The 17,177-nt window shown below is 33.8% G+C and overlaps 1 protein-coding gene across 4 annotated transcripts in view; it reads right to left on the reverse strand.

Moving 5' to 3' along the window:
• PIEZO2 (piezo type mechanosensitive ion channel component 2) overlaps window positions 1–17,177 on the reverse strand; it is a 532,098-nt gene that overhangs the window by 318,902 nt on the left and 196,019 nt on the right. For all 4 annotated transcript variants that reach the window (XM_074205559.1, XM_074205560.1, XM_074205561.1 and 1 more), the window contains exon 3: window positions 16,699–16,824. In XM_074205559.1, coding sequence (XP_074061660.1) covers window positions 16,699–16,824 — 126 coding nt within the window. The remainder of the gene's footprint in view (window positions 1–16,698; window positions 16,825–17,177) is intronic.

Here is a 17,177-nt window from a genome sequence, read left to right on the forward strand (position 1 = left end):
AATGGATAGCAGAAGATGGGGGTGCTAGAAGTGAGGGCATTGGGAGAGGGAGTAGTCAAAAACAAAACAATTTTGAGTAAGAATAGCATGATAGGAGAGAGAGAAAAGAATAAATAGGGTGGGGGATAGGATAGAGAAAAATACAATAAGAAATATTAACTGTAAAAAAATTTGAAGCAGGTTTCTATGTTAAAAGCTTCATTTCTCAAACATATAGCAAAGTGAGTCAAATTTGTATGAGTAAAAGCCATTCCTCAAGTGATAAATGATGAAAAGAAATGAACAATTTTCAAATGAAGTAATCAAAGTTATCTGTAGTCAAATGAAAAAATGTTCTAATTCATTATTGATTGAAGAAATGCAAATTTAAACAATTTTGAGGTTCTACATCATATTAATTATATTGGTAATAGGACATAACAGGAAAATGACAAATATTGGAGGGAATATAGGAAAAATGAGACACAATGAATTGTTGGTAGAGTTGTGAATTGATTCAACCATTCTGTTTAGATCTCACCGAAAGGGCTGTGAAACCATGCATACCCTTTGACCAAGCAATGTCACTATAGTAGATCTGTATCTGGAAAGATTAAAATAAAAAGGAAAGGGACCTATATGTACAGAAATGTTTATATCCACTATTATTTTGTGACTGGTAATTAGAAATTGAAAGGATGTCCATTAATTGGGGAATGTCTGAACAAATTGTCATAAATTTTCATGATGGAATATTATTCTGCTGGAGGGAAATGATGAGCAGGATGTAAAGTGAAATACACTGTATGTAAAATAATAACAATATAGTAAGATGAAAAATTGTGATTGACTTAGCTTTTCTCAGGAAAAAATGATCCAAGACACAAGACAACTGAAGGACTGGTGATTAAAAATGTTTTCCATTCCCAGAGAAAGAACTGATGGTGTTTGAATACAAACTGAAGCATACTTTCTTACTTTCCTTAGTTTTTTGAGTTTTTAAAAATCTGTTTTCTTTCACAACATGACTAATATGGAATTGTTTTGTTTGACTGATATGTATAACCTCTGTCAAATTGCTAATCTTCTCAATGAGGGGTGGGGTTGGGGTCAGGAAGCAAGAGAATTTAGAACTCAAGGTTTATAAATGTATGTTAAAAATTATTTTTGCATATAATTGAGGAAAATTAAAATATAAATTAATAAAATAAATTGATAGGTTCAGAGAATAGTTCAAAGAGAAACTCGTGCTTAGATCATTTTTTATTTGTTTAGAACAAAACAATGAGCTTTTATAAATTTAAATGTATTGTTTGTTAAACATAGATATTTTGATGGATGTATTACTCTTGGTATATAAATATTCAAAATCACAAACCTTAAAAATGTTCCTTCAGCCATAGCATTATAACTCTCTTAAAATTACTCTGTATTTCTTTGAATTTGCTTTTATATTTTTTTACCCCTACTATTACATTCCCAAGCAGATATGAGGTTCCTTGGGAGTGGGGATTATTTCATTTTTGTTGTATCCCCAGTTCCTAGAAAAGTATCTTGTATATAGTAGATATTTTTAATTAGTTATGACCTAAAATCAGATGCTAATTGTTTCAATTTTCTATTTATGAATATTTTAAGCAGAAGATACAAACAAATTGCCTTGACAAGCCCTCAGTAAAGAGCAAAAAAATAAAATAGAAAACTGTATCCTTATCCATAGCTGAAGAACAGCTTATTTTGTGGATTTCACTAAATCTAGGTTTCATTATTTTTTTTTACAGCTTCCAACATTATTTGAGAATAACTGCTCATAGTTCCCGAGTGAGGGAAGAGACTTCATTAAAAGGTCAAAATTTTTATGTTGTTAAATCCTTGAACAATTATAAGTAATAGTGTAGATTTGTAAAACTATAATTAGTGTTATCTTACAACATACTCAATAATGAAAAACAAATGTGGTTTTAGTCTTTTTTAAGATTGTTTTTTTGACACCTTTAAGAGTATCAAGACATCTTCAAGAGACACTCTTTCATAGTGCTGTTGCCAAAAACTGAAAACTAGATAACTTTCTCTTAAGCTTCTGATCTTTTCTCATCAAGCAGGATCAACCAGGTAAGAAATTATACTTCAGGGAATTCAATGTACTTGGGGTTCTTTCACCTTCAAGCTGAGCAAAGTGAAAATCAGGATTTATTCTTTATGTGAAGAATGGAAACCAAGGGGTTTTTGTGTTACAAGTCCTGCAGAAGCAGTTATTAATGACCTCTTTATGTACAACTTTGCAGCCAAGCAGATGTCTTAATAAGATGCTCAATCAGGAAATAGAGCTTTTGTCTGCTTGCTAATGTTACCTCTTCTTGTGTATCTGGACAATCAAATTAATTTGACCTCCATACTAATAATAAAAAATGAGATAGGGAGAGGTAACTGTCAAGGAGTGTGGAAATTCCCTCTAAGCATGCAAAACAGCATAGTGCTTACAATTTATAATCTTAGACAGACCCTAAAAATACTGAACCAATATGTATTATAGATCTATTATGTAAACTGCTTTGCTAACCTTAAAGTATTTTATATACTACTTTTATTGCTATTAAGGTTAGTATTATCATTGACTGTTTTAAAGTCAACTTTCAGTCTACTATGATATGCTACCTATGATATTTGTAGAATTAAAAATAACTGAAACTATATAACACTTTCTTATTTACAATACACTTGACTTACAATAGATCAAAAAATAAACTGTTCAAATATTATTCTTGTTATACAAACAAGGAAATTGGGGTTCAAGTAGTCTAAGTTCACTCAGCTACTCAGTAACTGAGTTGAGAGAACAGAATAAAATACAAAAGATAAAAGGAGCAATATAAACTAAATGTGTGGCCTCCACTTATGATAAACCTTTTGGCCAAGGGTAACTCCATTGCCATAGACCTCACAAAGAAGTAGAATATCCAGGAATAGAATATGCAATTATCTGCACATACTTAAAAGTTGTTCTGAATAATGTTATATTTTGGGATAAATCAATTCAAATGTGAAGAATAAAATTCAAAAAATCAAAAGAACTTTCAAGCTATTATCAAGACCTAGAATTAAACAATAGAAAGTCATAGACTAGCTTGTCATTGGAAATTATATTGCCCAAATCAGCTTCAATGGTACTGATCCATAGCTCTAGACCAGACTAGCTCTAATGTTCCTCATTAAAACCTAGGAGTTGATGTTAGAAATTTTGGTCCAAAATTGTTTCCCCGAGCACATTCCTGATATAAAAGGGAGACTGGAAACACTAGTAAGGTGCAATAACTCAGTGACAATGGCATCCAGAACCATGCTTTGAGTTGGGAAGACACACTGGTAGATAGGGAAAGGGTTGTCACTGAACCTGAACTTGTCTCAGAAATGCTAAGTGTAAATATTTCTTTATAATTTGTTAGGGGGGGGTAAAGGAAGAATTAATTTTATATTGGAAAGGAGATGGGGGGTGAGTAAACATTAATAATCTTTCTTTTTTTAATAGGTTCAAATTGTAAAATTTCTATGGACAAATTAACTGAGTGGAAGCAGAATAAACAAATTAATGAACCTTGAAATTGCTAATTTTCCCATACATCTACCATGAGGTCAAATGGGCTGCTTCTATGTTGTTTATAATGACATAATTGAAATCTGGGTTACATTTACCTGAATAGCATATTTTTGATGGAATACAAATATTTTAGTAGGCAGAACCACATATGTTGGAAGGGAATTTACTGAACTCGCCCCGGCTACATCTATTTCCTCACTTACCTAGATGAGCACCATTTCAGAAAGAAAAAAAAAGTGGAGGGGTGGGTTGGGCAGGTATTAAGTTTCAATCCTGCACAATGATGCCTTTAACAAACCAGCAAGTCTAGTCTAAAGCTAACTGGGGTAGGTTTTGCTTTTTTTTTTTTTAATTTTACTACTGCCAGGTAATATTCACAGGACTCAAGGGATAGATTGGGACTTTCAATGACTCAGTATTTCTAAAAGCTACTGTTGTCCCCCCAAATACATCTGAAACTCTTAAGGGATATTGGGAACTTTTTCTGTAATGAGGCTAAAAGTATAAGAGTTTTAAAAATGGGAGAGAAACAGAAAAAAAATATTAAATCCTCTATAAACCAATACTTGGTGGTCTTATGTTGGAAGAGAATCTATGATTGCAAAACCTGACCTGTCTGGTTTATTTCATTTTGATTTACCCATGTCTTGGACAGTACAAAAAAGGTTCAGAATGCATAGTCTTGCCTGTCTAGACAGTTTTTGCTTTTCAGTTTAAGATTTGCTACTTTACTTCTGCAGATGCCAAAAAAGTCTCACCTTTAGTGCTTGGAGGATTAAAGAGCAGAGTTTGGGTTTACTACTATAGCAATGTAATCTCAACTCCAAATGTACAAGAAATAGCAATATTAGTGAGTTGCCGTCAGCAACTCCATAATTCCAATAGTCAGGGTTTCCATTACCCACCCCAACATGATTTTTCAAGGGTTTATATAACATGATCAGAAAAAAATAATGCTGTAGACTGAAAACCTGGTCTATGTCAATCTTGGCCCAAATGAGTTCGCAAAGTCTGGTTTGCCCTTCTCTTTTATCCTGATTCAAATATGTATTAGTTTTAAATGCTATAAACAACACCAAAAAAATTCTCTTAACACCAGTATACCAAACCTTTGATACTTGTCACTGGCTTTCTCAGAATGAGTTTATGAATTTTGGATACTCATATAGCTTTCAATGGACTGAGTGATCCGTCCAATTTTTAAAATAATTTTTACTAACATCACTCAAGTGTCATAACCTCTTCTTTTTCACATTTGACAACTTTGTATAGTGGAAATGTCACGGGATTTAAAGTTTTGGCTCTGCCATTTATTAGCTGTATGAAATTGTCTATATCATTTATCCTTCCTGACACTTGATCTCCTCTTTTGGAAAAAATAATGATATTAATTCTAAATATTTTTCTGGGTTGTTTCAAATAAGATTATAAAGTGCCTGTACACTTAAAAACACTTCATGCATATGAATTTTTGAGTATCGTTATCACCATCTCCTCCACAATAATTCTTCTCTACTGCTTAATCAAGTTATATAGAAATGACAGCTCTTGAGTGCTATGTCAATAGAATGGAAAGACTTCAAGTATGGTTCTTATGGAAGATCATGTGTCTGCCATTCAAGGATCAACTAGCAAAGTTTTGAAGAGACTCATCACTAGATTGGCCAAAGGATGGTATTCATTTTCACTATTGACACTCTCTTTTTTTAAATTCATTTTTTTAAGATTTTATTTATTTTAAGTTTTACATTTTTTTCCCCTAATCTTTGTAGACACTCTCAAAAATAAACTATTAAGACATGGAAAGATAATATCCATGTCAACAAAATCAAGGGATGCTAAAAGTATTCAGATAGTGTTACCTTGTAAGTCACTACTAAATTGAAATCATTTATCTCTTCTTTTGATAAAATTTCCTATAAGAACTCAACTAAATTTGGTCCTTCATGGAGGAAAATGAGTGGTAATTTCAATCCAGAAAACCAGTTCGACCTGTCCCTCTCGGGTTTTGTTGTTGTTGTTGTTGTGTTTTGGGGTTTTGCAAGGTAGTGGGTTAAGTGATTTGCCCAAATTCCCACAGCTAGGTATTAATTAAATGTCTGAGTTCAGATTTGAACACTGCTCCTTCTGACTCCAGGGCTGATGCTCAACTCAAAAAGTGTTTTTTTTTTTTGTCTTTGTTTGGTTTGTTTTAGGTTTTTGCAAAGCAAATGAGGTTAAGTGGCTTGCCCAAGGCCACACAGCTAGGTAATTATTAAATGTCTGAGGCCATATTTGAACTCAGGTACTCCTGACTCCAGGGCCCATGCTCTATCCACTGAGCTGCCTAGCCATCCCTCAAAAAGTTTTTTAAGACATTCACAAGTAAATAATAAGTCAATTGATAAAGACCTTTTATACAGTAATTAGAAAACTTTATCTCTGGATCTAAATCTATAACACATAAGGTGAGAATGAGCAGCTCTCATTCAATGGAGAGGAGGTTGAAGAGATAAGAAAATGTTTAGAAAAGGTCACCTGAAAGCAGCTTTTTTTTTTAATGTTGTGGTCCCAGGAACAGCTGTTACAACATCTGGAATAACAGCCTAGCCTCTATTGAGCAACATTTACACTTCAAAGACCCTTTTATCTGGTAAAACTTTTGACTAAACCCACCTTTCAGTTCAGAGATAATTTTGGCCCTAGGGAATTAGCTAGATTTTCAGCAAACCAAAGTCAAGTCATACACCTTTATTTTGTTTGGATGAGGGTAAGGTGGTGGGGTGTTCTGAGAGGGGAAATAGAAGGTTCCACAAGACTGAAAAAAAAGATTGTAAGTAGCTGGGCAGGTGGCTCAACTGAGAGGGCACCTTGGTTTCTTTTACTCCTAATTTTCTGGTTGCCATCCTATGTTGCACTTAATTCATGGAGATGAAAATGATTTTATTTTATGAAAATAATTCAAATTTCAAAGTATTTTCTGTTTAATTAAAAAAACCTACTGTGGCACTACAATTACTTCTATATTCATAAGACTTGTATCTGATTAGCTTTTATCTGTAATATTCTTAGTCATTAATTCCCAATAATTGCAAGTTTAAAACTACTTTATCATTCTTTAAAATAAAGAACTAATTTGTCACTTTTCCTATTTACATTAAAAATATTTTTTAATTGACTGAAAAATTGCTATGGTATCAAAGGGACAATCCACTCTTGATCAATTGGTCATAAGCTGGGAATACATGTGTTTTTATATTTGAGGTTGAGATTGGTATATATATTTCATGCCCTTGAAGGCCAGGATGGTATTTTGCCTTTTTTTTTTGTATGCTCAGTGCTTATCAAAGTATCTGGAATACAGTAGGAGATTAATAAAGCTTATTGATGACTTTGGTAGCTTTTGACACAGATAAATTTGTTTTTTAAAATATTTTTTCCTCTAGTTTTTCATGTTACTTCTATTGTGTCTATTCTCTTGTTTGACTACCAAATCTTCTTTTCTTGTTCTTTTGTCCTTGTCTCATCCACACACCCATTATGGGTATGGGCTCCCTTGAGACCCTGACCTGTTGTCCCTTTATCTTCTTCCTCTATACCAGGGGTTCTTAACTGTTTTTTCTGTTATGAACTCCTTTGGCCATCTTGTTCTTGTTGTTTGTCTTTTGATCTCAGAGACTGTAATATCAAGGAGGTGATGTTGTGACATGTACAAGAATTGGATTTGAGTGAGTGGGTTCTTTGCAAAGTCACTAGTCATACTTTCTCCTATGGAGATATCTGAGTCAAATGGTCACATATGATTTTAGGATGACTAAAGATGATCCTAGATTCTAGAATCAGGGTGTAGTGATTTGTTCCAGATCACACAGTTAAGTAAGTACCAAGGGCTGGGGAGGGGACATCTGAACTCAGGTACTCTAGGTCTAGTCTCTATTCACTGCACCACCTAGCTGCCCAACAATCCCTTCTTAGAATGTCTTTAAATGTACAACTTAAAAAATGTAGGATTAAAAAGGAAATTACATTTCAATATAGACTTTTTTTCCCATTCAGATTATGAGACCCCTGAAATATGTCCATGGATTCAGGTTGAGAATCTTTCCTTTATATTATTTTGCTTGGTAAGTTTATCAACTTCCATGGTTGAATTTTTCTCTGTATGCTGATGATCCTCAAAACTGTATATTCATCCCTAATCTCTCTCCAAAGGCTTCAATTACTATTCAATCATGGACTTCCTGTGAAGATAGCAGAGAGAGAAGTCAGGCATTGTTTTAAGCTCTCCTGGTTTTCCCTCAGAACAAAAAAGAATAAAAGAATCAAGTGGCTTAACAGATTTTGGATCAACAGAACCCACAAAAGAACAGAGGGGAACATCTTCCAGCAAGGTCTGATGAAGATGAATGGGTGAAGCATGGGCATGTCCAGTGCAAAGGGCAGAGATCCAATGCATGGGCAACAGGGTGAGATGGGGGATTGACCGGAAAACAGTGGAGGGAGCTGAAACCTTTGCAGTGTGCATGGTGGACAAGGTGGAAGAGCTCCAGCATGGCTACCCAGGACATCCATTTGACCAGTATGACTGGTCTGGACATTCAAAATCCTTGGTGTTCCTAGAAAAGCCCCTGGCATTCATGTCTGGCTTTCTTCCATATAAACACAGAAACAGTCCCAGGTTTTTGTATCTTTCCCCAAGGCCCTGATGTAGATCTCAGGATTCCCCTTGCTCTGAATATCCAGGGAGACCCTCTAACATTTCCAGCCCTGACAGCCTAGCTCAATGACTGGGCTACATGAGGATAGCCCAGATCCAGACCCAGGACTTGTTGTTTGTCTTTTGATCTCAAAGACTGTGATATCTGCTGTGGTAGGCTGCTGACACACCTAACACATATAATCCAGAGAAAGCTTCTGAAATTTCTAACTGGGTTGTCACTAAGTAGCTTCATGGAGTTCCTAACTCCAGTAAGCAAGGTCTCTAGCATTCTTAATAATAAAAGTATGTGAACTAACCCCTCCTCCACCACAAGACCCTAGGGAAAGCTAACATCACCAAATGAAAAAAGACCAGTGCAAAGCAGGGTCGATTGAATGATACTAGTTCAGAAAAGGAGGACAGAAGGACATACTATGTGAAGTTTCAGAGGAGAATATGAATAGGTTGCCAGCCCAGAAAGACTTCTTAGAAGAGATCAGAAAGAAGTTTATAAGTTAAATGGAAAAACTGGGAAAAGACATACAAGAGAAAATTAGCATCTTATTTTAAAAAATGACAGAAGAAAACAGTTTTATTTTGTTTTTTGTAAGCAATGGTGTTAAGTGACTTGCCCAAGGTCACACAGCTAGGTAATTAAGTGTCTGAGGTCATAGTTAAACTCAGGTACTCCTGATTCTAGGGTCAGTGTTCTGTCCACCACATCAACTAGCTGTCCCAGGAAAACAAATTCTTTTTTTTTTGTTTTAGATTTTTTTTTGCAAAGCAAATGGGGTTAAGTGGCTTGCCCAAGGCCACACAGCTAGGTAATTATTAAGTGTCTGAGACCGGATTTGAACCCAGGTACTCCTGACTCCAAACCCGGTGCTTTATCCACTACGCCACCTAGCCACCCCGAAAACAAATTCTTTAAAAACACAACTTGAAAACACACAAAAAGAAAATAATTCCCTCAAAAAAAAAAGAACAGTTGCGAAAATGGAAAAAGATAACATCTTTAAAAACAGAATTGACCAAATGGAAAAGGAGATACAAAAACTAAATGGAGAAAATATATCTTTGAAAAATAGAATGGAGGGAGGGCAGCTCGGTGGTGCAGTGGTAGAACACCAGCCCTGAAGTCAGGAGTACCCGAGTTTAAATCTGGGCTCAGACACTTAATAATTACCTAGCACTTAACCCCACTGCCTTGCAAAAATTAAAAAAAAAAGATCAGGATTAATCATGGAAGCTAATGACTTCATGAGACACCAAAAATCTATTGAACAAAATAAAAAAAATTGAAGAAAATGTAAAATACCTCACTGGTAAAACATCTGATCTGGAAAATAAATCCAGGAGAGGCAATTGAAGAATCAAAACCTTGAATAAAAAAAAAAGGTGCCTGAACTCCTTTCTTCAGGATATAGAGTTTCCCTGATATCCTGAAATCATAATGCAAAATAGTTGTTGAAAGAACCCATTGATCACTCCCTAAAGGAATCCCAAAATGAAAACGCCAAGGGACATTGTGGACAAACTTCAGAATTATCAAACCAAGGACTAAATCCTGCAAGTGGCAAGAAAGAAACAATTAAAATACCAAGGAACCACAGCCTGGACTACACAGGCAGGACCTGGCTACATCAACATTAAAAGATTGACTGGGACACAGACATTGTTGGTGGAGCTGTGAATTCATCCAACCTTTCTGGAGAGCAATCTGGAACTATGCCAAAAGGGCAACAAAAATGTGCATACCCTTTGATCCAGCAATACCACTACTGGGCCTATACCCTGAAGAGATGATGAAAAAGATAAAAACATAACCTGTGCAAAAATATTCATAGCAGCCCTGTTTGTAGTGGCAAAGAACTGGAAATCAAGTAAATGCCCTTCAATTGGGGAATGGTTTAGCAAACTGTGGTACATGTATGTCATGGAACACTATTGTTCTATTAGAAACCAGGAGGGATGGGAATTCACGGAAACCTGGAGGGATTTGCATGAATTGATGCTGAGTGAGATGAGCAGAACCAGAAAAACATTGTACACCCTAACAGCAACATGTGGGTGATTGATCAACTTTGATGGACTTGCTCATTCCATCAGTGCAACAATCAGGGACAATTTGGGGCTGATTGCAATCGAGAATATCATCTGTATTCAGAGAAACAACTGTGGGGTTTCAACAAAGACCAAGGACTATTACCCTTAATTTAGAAAAAAGAACTGAAATCTTATTGTCTGATCTTGCTATCTCTTTTACTTTATGTTTCTTCTTTAAGGATACGATTTCTTTCTCATCACATTCAATTTGGAACAATGTATACCATGGAAACAATGCAAAGATTGGCAAATTGCCTTTTGTGGGGGGGGGTGGAGGGAGGGAAGTAAGATTAGGGGAAAAATTGTAAAACTTAAATAAATCTTTAAAAAGAAAAAATAATTGATTCTTAAAAAAAATTAAAGGATTGAAGTGCCTGGAATATGATTTTCTTGAGAGCAAGAGAACTTGGATTACAACCAAGAATTAACTATCCAGCAAAAGTGAGTCTTCTTATTCACTAGTAAAGATGGACATTTAATTAAATAGGTGACTTTCAAACTTTCCTGATGAAAAGACCATAGTTGAACAGAAAATTTGATCTTCAAAGAGAAGACTCAAGAGATATATGAAAAGGTAAACATGGGAAAAGAAAAGGACTGCTATTCCATAAGATTAATCTGGTTTCAGTAATACCTGGGAAGAAGATTCTCATAACTCTTAAGAATTGTACCTGTAATAGAGGGAATATACTTAGGTTGAAGTTATGGGCATTCATGATATGCCCATAACTTTGAAGGAATGATTTTTTCAAAAAATTATTTCATTAAAAAAGAGGGGGACTGTAAAGATGGGAGGAAAGGAAGCATTGAATGAGGTAAACTACATCACATGAAGAGATGCAAAACACCTATTGCAATAGAGGGAAATAAGGGAGGAGATGAGAACCCCTTGAATACTTCTCTCATAGGATTTGGCTCAAAGAGGGATTAATTCACACACTCAGATAAGTTTAGAAATTTATCTTATTTTTCAAGTATTAGGAAGGAGAAAGTGTGGGGAGGGAAGAAGGGACTGATAGAAGGGAGTGAAGAAAAAAGGGGAAAAGGGAAAAGGAAAAGAAAAGAGTGGATAGTAGATAAAAGTGGGAGAAACATTGAGGGAGGCAGTATTCAGAAGCAAAACACTGGTGAGGAGGGAGAAGGTGAAAGAAGGGGAAAAATACAAAGGGAGAGGAGATAGCATAGAGTGAAATAAAGGAGTAATAATTATAACTGTGAGTGCATATATAACTATAAAATAAGCAAGAAGGAAGTTAAGAAGGTGAATAGAATATTAGAAAGCTTAAATATGATAGACTTCTGGAGAAAATTGAATAGGGATCAAAAGGAATATTGGTACATAGCACCTACACAAAAATAAATTATGTATTAGGGCACAAGAACTTTATAATCAAATGCAGAGAGGCAGAAACATTCAATGAATTCAGATCATGATGCAATAAAATCATATGTAATAAAGAGTCATGGAGAATTAGACCTAAAATTGGAAACTAAATGTCTAATTTTTAAAAAATGAGTGCATCAAACAACAAACCATAGAAATGATTTCATGCAAGACAATGACATTAACAAGACAGCATAGCAAAACTTATGGGATAGAACCAAAACATTTATTAGGTAAAATATTATATCCCTCAATGTTTACATAACTAGAAAAAGAGAAGATGAATGAACTGATCATGCAACTAAAAAAGTTAGAGAAAAAGATAAATTAAAAATCCCAAATAAAATAACAAATTAGAAATTCTGAAAATTAAATGTGAAATTAATAAAATTGAAAGTAAGAAAACAAACTGATAAATAAAACAAAGAATTGTTTTTATGAAAAAGCAATAAAATACATAAGTCTTTGGTTAATTTGATTTAAAAAAGAAAGAAGATAATCAAATAACTTGTATCAAAAATGAAAAAAGGGAATTCATCACCAATGAGGAGGAAATTAATGTAGGAATATGGAACTATTTTGCCCAATAAATTTGAGAATCTAAGTGAAATGGATGAATATTTACAAAAATTTAAATTTCCCAGGTTTAAAGAAGAAGAAATTAAATACTTAAATAATCCTATCTCAGAAATAGAAATGCAACAAGCCACCAATGAGCTCCCTAAGAAAGAATCTCCAGGGGCAGATGGATTCACAAGTGAATTCTATCAAACATTCCAAGAACAATAAGTTCCAATTCTATATAATTTATTTGAAAAAATAGGTGAAGAAGGCAGTCAGCCAAATTCCCTCTATGACACCAATCTGGTGCTGATACCTAAACCAGGAAGAGTCAAAACAGAGAAAGAAAATTATAGATCAATTTCTCTAATGTATTTGGATGCAAAAATTTTAAATAAAATATTAGAAAAGAGATTATAATTATAGTAAGTGTTATCCCTAGGATAATACACTATGATCAAGCCATATTTATATTAGGAATGAAGGCTTGGTTTAATATTAGAAAACTATTGGCATAATTGACCATATCAATAACAAACCTAACAGAAATCATAGGATTAAGTCAAAAGGTGATGAAAAAGCTTTTGACAAAATAGAGCATCCATTCCTTCTACAAACACTAGAGATCATAGGAATAAATGGAATGTTCCTTAAAATAATAAGCAATATCTAAAACCAACAACTAATGTTATGTGTAATGGAAATAAGCTAAAAGCATTCCCAATAAGATCAGAAGTGAAATAAGGATGCCTGTTACCATCATTATTCAATGTTTGTATTAGTAATGTTAGTTTTAGCAATTAGAGAAGACAAAGAAAGTGAAAGAATCAGAATCAGTAATAAAGAAACAAAACTCTCATCCTTACAGATGATATGATGGCATACTTAGAAAACTCTAGAAAAATCATCTAAAAACTACTGGGAACAATTAACAATTTTTGCAAAGTCACAGGATATCAATTAAACCCACATAAATTCTCAGCATTCATATCTTACTAACAAGATACAGCAGCAAGAGATAGAAAGAGAAATACCATTTAAAATAACCAGGCAACATAAAATACTTGGGAGTCTAGCTGCTAAGGCAGATTCTAATACTATAAAACCTTTTCATACAAAATCAGTTCTAAATAACTGGATTAGTGTCAATTGCTCAGGGGTAGGCGGAGCTAATATAATAAAAATGACAATTCGACCTAAATTAAATTACTTACTTAGCACCATACAAATAAAACTTCCAAAAAATTACTTTAGTGAGCTAGAAATAATAGCAACTTAATTCATATGGAGGAACAAAAGGTCAAGAATATCAAGGGAACTAACAAAAAAATGCAAAGGAAGGCAGCGTAGCCACTGCAGATCTTAAATTATATTATAAAGCATCGGTCATCAAATATGTTTGGTGCTGTCTGGGAAAAAGAATAGTGGATAAGTGGAATGGATTTGGTGCAAAAGAGACAGCAGTAAATGACCAGAGTAATCTACTGGTTTGATAAACCCAAAGATTCCAGTTTCTGGCATAAAAACAAACTTCAATTAAAACTGCTGGGAAAACTGGAAGATAGTATGGTAGAAACTAGGTATAGACTAACATCTCACACCCTGTACCAGCATAAAGTCAAAATGGGTGTAGGATTTAGACATAAAAGGTAATATTATAAGCCAATTAGGAGAACAAGGAATAGTTTACCTGTCAGATCTATGGAAATGGGGGCAGTTTATAATCAAAGAAGAGATAGAGAACATTATAAAAAAAACTGGAAAACAGTGATTATATTAAATTAAAAACTTTTGTACAAACAAAACTATTGCAAATAAGATTAAAAGAAATGTAGTAAATTGGTAAATAATTTTTACAACTAGTGTTCCTGACATAGGACTCATTTATAAAATATATAGAGAACTGAGTCAAATTTATTTTTAAAACAACAAGTCATTCCCCAATTAATAAATGGTCAAAGGATATGGAAAGGTACTTTTCAGATAAAAAACCAAAATTATCCAAAGTCATACAAAAATGCTATATATCATTATTGATTAGAGAAAAGCAAATTAAAACATCTATAAGGTACCACCTCACACCTCTTTGCTTGGTCAATACGACTAGAAAGGATAATGACCAATGTTGGATGGGATGTGGAAAAACTGGTACACCAATACATTGCTGGTGGAGTTGTGACTTGAGTCAACATTTCTGGAGGGAAATTTGGAATTATGCACAAAGGGTAATAAAAATATGCATACCCTTTGATCTAGCAATAAACTCCTGGGTCTGTATCCTGAAGAGAGCATGAAAAAGGGTAAAAATCTCACATGGTTATAAATACAGAGCCTATATCAAATTGCCTGGTTATAAATATAGAGCCTAAATAAGATTGCTTTTGGTCAGGGGCAGAGAGAGAGAGAGGGGCAAAAAAATGTAAAACTGAAAATCTTGCAAAAAAATTTATTGGTAAAATCTACCATTGCATGTAGTTGGAAAAACAAATAAATATTAAAAAATTATTATTCAGTCACTGCCAACCTTCTTCTGAATTTAAGTTCTTCTAAACTGTATGTTCAGTAAATAATTCATATTCAACAAGTACAAATGAAACATTTTCTTTTCCCAAAATCTTCCCTTCATCTTAATATTCCTAATTCTGTGGAGTTTACCTCCATTCACTGAGTCATCCAGGCTCACAATCTTGATGTAATTCTTGAATTCTCACTTGTACCCAGTCTATATAGCTAATCTTTAGCCAAATTTTGCTATTTTTTTTATTGTCATCAAATGTTTCACATATGTCCCCTTCTCTCCATTTACACAGATGCATCTATGGTAAAGATCCTTCCATTTTATCCCTGGACTATTACAATAGCTTTTGGAAGGTCTCATCCATCAAGTTTTATTATTACAATCCATTTACTCCTCTACTGCCAATGATCTTTATTATAGTAGAGGTCTGACCATGCTACCACATAGTAATTATCAACTGCAGGATCAACTATTAACATCTTCTGTTTAGAATTCTAAACTTCACATCTTCTTTTTCACACTTTATTACCCTCCAAATTCTATAATTCAGCCACCCTGGACTTCCTGGAATCCCCTTCTTCCTCATTCTGCCTTCTAAACTTCCTTCAAAAACAGTTCAAAACTGGGGCGGTTAGGTGCTGTAGTGGATAAAGCACTGGCCTTTGAGTCAGGAGTACCTGGGTTCAAATCCAGTCTCAGACACTTAATAATTACCTGGCTGTGTGGCCTTGGGCAAGCCACTTAACCCCATTTGCCTTGCAAAAAAACCTAAAAGAAAAACAGTTGAAAACTGAACTACCAGAGGCCTTCCAGGTCCCTTCCCTTAACCACTCTCAGAGGTTTCAGATTACTTTTTTTCCTACTCTGCATTTAACTTGAATGAATATAGCTGTTTACATATTCTTTCTCTTATTAGAATATATGCTACTTGAGAGAAAAGGTGGCATTTTTATATTTCATTGTAGTCCCAGAGCTTAGCTCAGTGCAAAGGCCATCAAACTCATTTAATAAATGTTCGTTGACTGACTAAAAATAATTAGAAGATTATAGTCAGAATAGACCTACTAGAAACATTCAGTCTGAATTGGAAATAAAAATATGACCTGAAGTGAAAGCTGTTTCCTGTATATTATGATGAGATGAACTTTGAGCTCTATATAGAGCTCGAATATATAATATATAATAGAAATTTCCTTACCCTAGAATTTTGACTTTGATGAAACAGATCAAGTCTATAGATACTTCAAAATATGTGGCATTAACACAAATTCACAAATAACTAGAAAGTATTACTAAGTAAAATCTAGCAGTTAGTTCAAAAAATGTCAGATGTTTCATAGTTTTTTAATTTTCATAACTTTAAAAATATGGCAAAGTACCCACTATCCCATCCCCAGAAGTCACTCAAAAAGGGCAGCTTCCTTTTTATTTTTCTGTCTCATTTAAGCTTTATTTAGTTGAATTCATTAAAATAAGGTGAAATTTGGATATGTACATTTGCTAAATATATCCAGTCTTGACAACAAACTTAGACTATTGCAATAAAACCTCTGACTTTTCTCTCTACCTCTTTTCTCTCCCAAGTATAAGCCATTAAACATGTCATCATTGCCTTCATGGCCTAACTTGCATCTGGAACCATGTCATATACACAGAGGGCATTAGATCACTAAATATTATGGGATTTATTACACTGTACATATGATCTTGTTGACAAAATTATTTTGAATCTCTTATGAAAAAAAAGGTACAATATAAGAGAATATCTACCCAACATTTTGTGGATAAAAAGCATATTTGTGAATATAAGTAGGAATTTTCATTAATGGAAATAAAACTTACAACATGCATGAAATGAATACAGTCCCCATACTCACAGTTATAATTAGGTGCTATCCGATGTTGAGCCTCCAGGCTAGCTAATGTAATGTGAAAGATGATATGCAGCAATAGGAATGATAAACTGATGAAACACAGGGACTTTAACAAACGTCCTGTATGCCCTGGAAAACAAGAGACATGAAAATTGTAAGTACATTTAAAATATAATAAAGCTGGTTGTATTTATCTTCATATCTGATTTTTTTTCTGTTACATTATCTGCTCTCATATTGTTGTTATATGGAAAATATTTTATACATTTTAAGAGTATACAGAATTATTCTAATTGAAATTAAAAATCTTTAATACAGTAATAGACTTTATTATACTATACTATAAATTTTTATATTTTATACTATAATTTATTAATGTTACCAAAAAATGACACTGATTTGTCCATATGCTTTAGTTAAGAAAGATCCCATTTCTCAGTATGTTATCAACAAGTAGGTATGCTTGTATAATCAATTAAGAA

Source organism: Macrotis lagotis, chromosome X (genome assembly GCF_037893015.1).
Source record: "Macrotis lagotis isolate mMagLag1 chromosome X, bilby.v1.9.chrom.fasta, whole genome shotgun sequence".
In the NCBI taxonomy this organism is placed as follows: Eukaryota; Metazoa; Chordata; class Mammalia; order Peramelemorphia; family Peramelidae; genus Macrotis; species Macrotis lagotis.